Here is a 3422-nt window from a genome sequence, read left to right on the forward strand (position 1 = left end):
CAAGCAATCAATCTCTTAAAATGTTCTTGGGCTACCTTAAATCACAGAGTCGGTATGTTTCCAACACCTCATTATGTTTCACAATGGTGAACCCTGCAGCTCCTCCATTCAGAGGGTCACATTTTTAGTCTGGTTTCATTCACTCACAAAAGAAAAGCAGCTATGGAGAGAGAAAAGGAAATAAACCACCTCTATCAAGGGAATCGCTGCTATTATTGCAAGAGGCTCCAGAGGGGCCATTAGAAACGTGGGTGTCTGCATGTCTTTGCTCTAAATCCCTCCCACCTTCATTTTCTATCACATACAAACATCTCAAGGGAGGAACCCCAAAGGAGGGCTCGAAGCTAGACAGAAAAGGGAGACGCTAGGAGGGTCAGAGAGGAAGAAAAGGAAACATAAGTGAGCGTTTTTTTTCCTAACAGTTTCTAGGAAATCTTGATCCCTGGCCAAGAGCTGTAGCCAACAGCAGGAGGAGCTCTAAAAAGGAGTATGCGCTGAGAGCCCGCAACTACCATCCCCTCCCCACTAGTAGGCACAGCGTGCATGTCCTCAGGAGACACCCAGCAGTTGCAAAACACAGGGCTCCACTTGGAGTACAAGCAGAACTAGCCAGGATACAGTTACTCTCCTGCCAGGAGAGTCACAACATAGCTTGTGGGAAACAGTGACCTTGAAGGAAACGGATTGGAAGGACAGATTCTCAAAAGTCTCTTCAGACTGCAAGGAGCATTTAGCCTCAACTATTTTCCACCCCACCTAGAAAATCCTACCCAGTCCTCTCTCCTCTCCCCGGAAAAAGTCAACTGCCCATTCACAGTAGAGAATGGGATGGTTCCCATTCAACCCATTCGGCCCCTAATTTATTCTCCGACCAGTATTTCTTCCCAAAGCAACTGTAGCACCATTTTCCTTAAGAATCTCCCAAAATAAAAAAAGAAACATACGCACAATAATTAACAGTTTTTCAAGTGTTATCATAAAAAAAAAATCCTCTTTTGAACCCATCAGATCCCCACATTTTTAATCCAAACACTGGACCTCAGAGAGAAAAATTAGGCCCAGTCAATGAAAGTAGTAGCTGCCATATTAGTTTATCCGAACAGATTGGGGTATTTGCTCACAGGTCCCCGAGGCCGACAGTAAATATCCAAGGTAAACCACCCAGACCCATCCTAGCAACTTTGTTTTCCAAAACCCCTTTCCCCTCCCCAGTCTGTAAAGTTGTGGATTCCTCATTTGCCTCCAACTAGGCAGACGGTCCCTTTTCTCTGCCTTCCCACCCCATTCCCCGGGACCCCAAGTTCATTCACGTCAGTCCGAGGCGGCAGTTTGCAGAATCTTAGTCGCCCCTCTTCTTCTCGCCTTTTGGCCTTCTGGGTCCACTAGCTGCTGGAGACCAGAATGTCATGGGTGGGTCGGTGGTCCAAGTTTTCTCTGGGTTAGAGCAGGCTGGTCGTCGAGGGCTGTAGGGAGATAGAGTCCCTCCCGCCCCAGTCGCTCCCACCCCCGGGGGCAAAGACGAAAGAGGGGCTGGCGCCGGGGGTAGCGGAGGCCCTGGCGCCTGCAACCACTGCCACAGCTCTCCGAAGTCGCCGCACGGCTTCTTTGATGAGGTTCCCCGAGAGGACAAGCTGCTGCAGAAGCTGGTGGGAGTCATTCACTCCGGCCCGGAGTCCCGGCTGCCCTCGGTACCGGTGCTGGGGGTGCTGGTGGTGGTGCTGCTGCAGCAGGCGGCGGGCGGCGGCGGCGCCTCGAAGCCAGCTGCGTCGGCACGGGCCCGCCAGCGGCTGCGGGAAGCCCCGCTTGCAGATGTGCTGGGCAGAGGTGCTGCTCCGGCCCGGTGCCCCCCCTGGGACGCAGGGACTCGACGGCACGCGCGGCGGAAGGGGCGCGACGACGCCCACGTCGCTCGCCCAGGACAGGGCAGCGCCGGCCCCGTTCCCAGGCCACTGCAGCGGTCCCGACTGTTGCAGGGGCGCCGGAGCCGGTCCCGGAGGCGGCAGCAGCTGCAAAACCGGGGGCCGGAGCAGTGGCGGCTGCGGCTGCTTGCGCGCCAGGGGCCCCCGGGAGGCGGGCTGGCTCCCGTGCGCCGCGTCCAGCTTCAGCAACTCCCCGATCTGGGCCACCAGCCTGTCCACGTCCCCCGAGCCCCCGACAGTCACCGACTGCTGCAGCACGAGGAAGCTCTCCTCTTCCTCCCCCTCCCCCGCGTCGTCCTCCTCTCCGGCAAACGCCGCCTCGTCGTCCTCGTCCTCCTCCTTCCTCCGGCACGGCATGGCCTCGGTCCGCAGCTCGGACTCTGGAGCTCCGCCGCCGCCGCTGGGGCCGTCCCTCCTCACTCCCCGACGGGCTCCGGCGGCAGCTCCCGAAGACGAGGCGCTAGCGTCTAGGACCGAGCCGGCCGCCCCGAGCGCTGCTGCTGCCGCCGCCACCGCAGCTCCGGGAACTGGAGCTCAGCCGGTTCAGTTCGATTTGTAAACAATGGGTGACGCGGGGCGTTCGGGCGCTACCACTGCCGCAGGGAGGGGGGCGCTGGAATGGTGGATCTCGGCGGTCTGGAAGAGTCCCCGCAGGGCGCGCTGCGGAAGTTTCCCGAGGCGCGGGTGCGAGGCTGTCCTTTTACTGCAGCCGCCCAGCCCTGGACGATGGAGACTTCTCGTGCGCTAGCTCGGGCAGCTCCGGTCCCGCCACTTTCATTCCACCCCTACGCGTTTGTTCCGGTTGGACTCGCCTTGCCCCTCCCCTAGGAGCCCTTGGCATGGGGTGGGTCTTGCTCTCCCAGGGTTTGGGTTGAATGGGTATTATAACGGAGAGGGGTGAAAATGCGTATTATTCAGCCTGGGAAAGACTGGGCGAGAGAAAAACCGGGGCTACAAAGCAGAGAGAAGAGGAGGAGAGATTATGGAGTTATGAGAATGGGTGTTTGCCTCTCTTTTTATATCCTTACGTACGCACGTGTTGTCTCCGCCCTATAGAGTGTAAACTCCTGGAAGACAGCCACCTTCACTTTTGTCTGGGTATAGCCTAGCTACTAGCACGGCCGGATGGAGTTTGCACCTGTGATTTTATTGGTATAAAGAATATTCCCTCCCCCCAGGCAGGCTGAGTCCTGCAGAGTATGAAATCAATTTTCTGGAAGGTTGGGGGGCATTTGGAGAGGATCGAGGTCTTCAGCTCTCTCCTGACTATGTCCCTCAGCCCGACACATAATAGTCGGTTAATAAATGTTTGCTATTGATTGGTTGGGGAAAACGAAAGGACAGAGAACGGAATCTGATTAGAAACATTTCCTCTTGACTTTCATAGGATCAAAGATTTAGAGCCAGAAAGGACCTAGAGGTCACGTAGTCCAACCTTTTTATTATTAAACAGTGGAGGAAAACGAACCCCACAGAGCTAAAGCAGTCGCAGAGCCAGAAGGC

The 3422-nt window shown here is 56.3% G+C and overlaps 1 protein-coding gene across 1 annotated transcript; it reads right to left on the reverse strand.

The window, feature by feature from the left end:
- Window positions 1–1341: 1341 nt before the first annotated feature.
- Window positions 1342–2359, reverse strand: LOC127551742 (GSK-3-binding protein FRAT2-like). The gene has a single exon (XM_051981778.1). It carries the CDS (start codon window positions 2274–2276, stop codon window positions 1440–1442), a length of 837 nt encoding a protein of 278 aa, XP_051837738.1. The 5' UTR covers window positions 2277–2359; the 3' UTR covers window positions 1342–1439.
- Window positions 2360–3422: the final 1063 nt, after the last annotated feature.

The sequence above is a fragment of the Antechinus flavipes genome, chromosome 2 (assembly GCF_016432865.1).
Source record: "Antechinus flavipes isolate AdamAnt ecotype Samford, QLD, Australia chromosome 2, AdamAnt_v2, whole genome shotgun sequence".
NCBI lineage: Eukaryota > Metazoa > Chordata > Mammalia > Dasyuromorphia > Dasyuridae > Antechinus > Antechinus flavipes.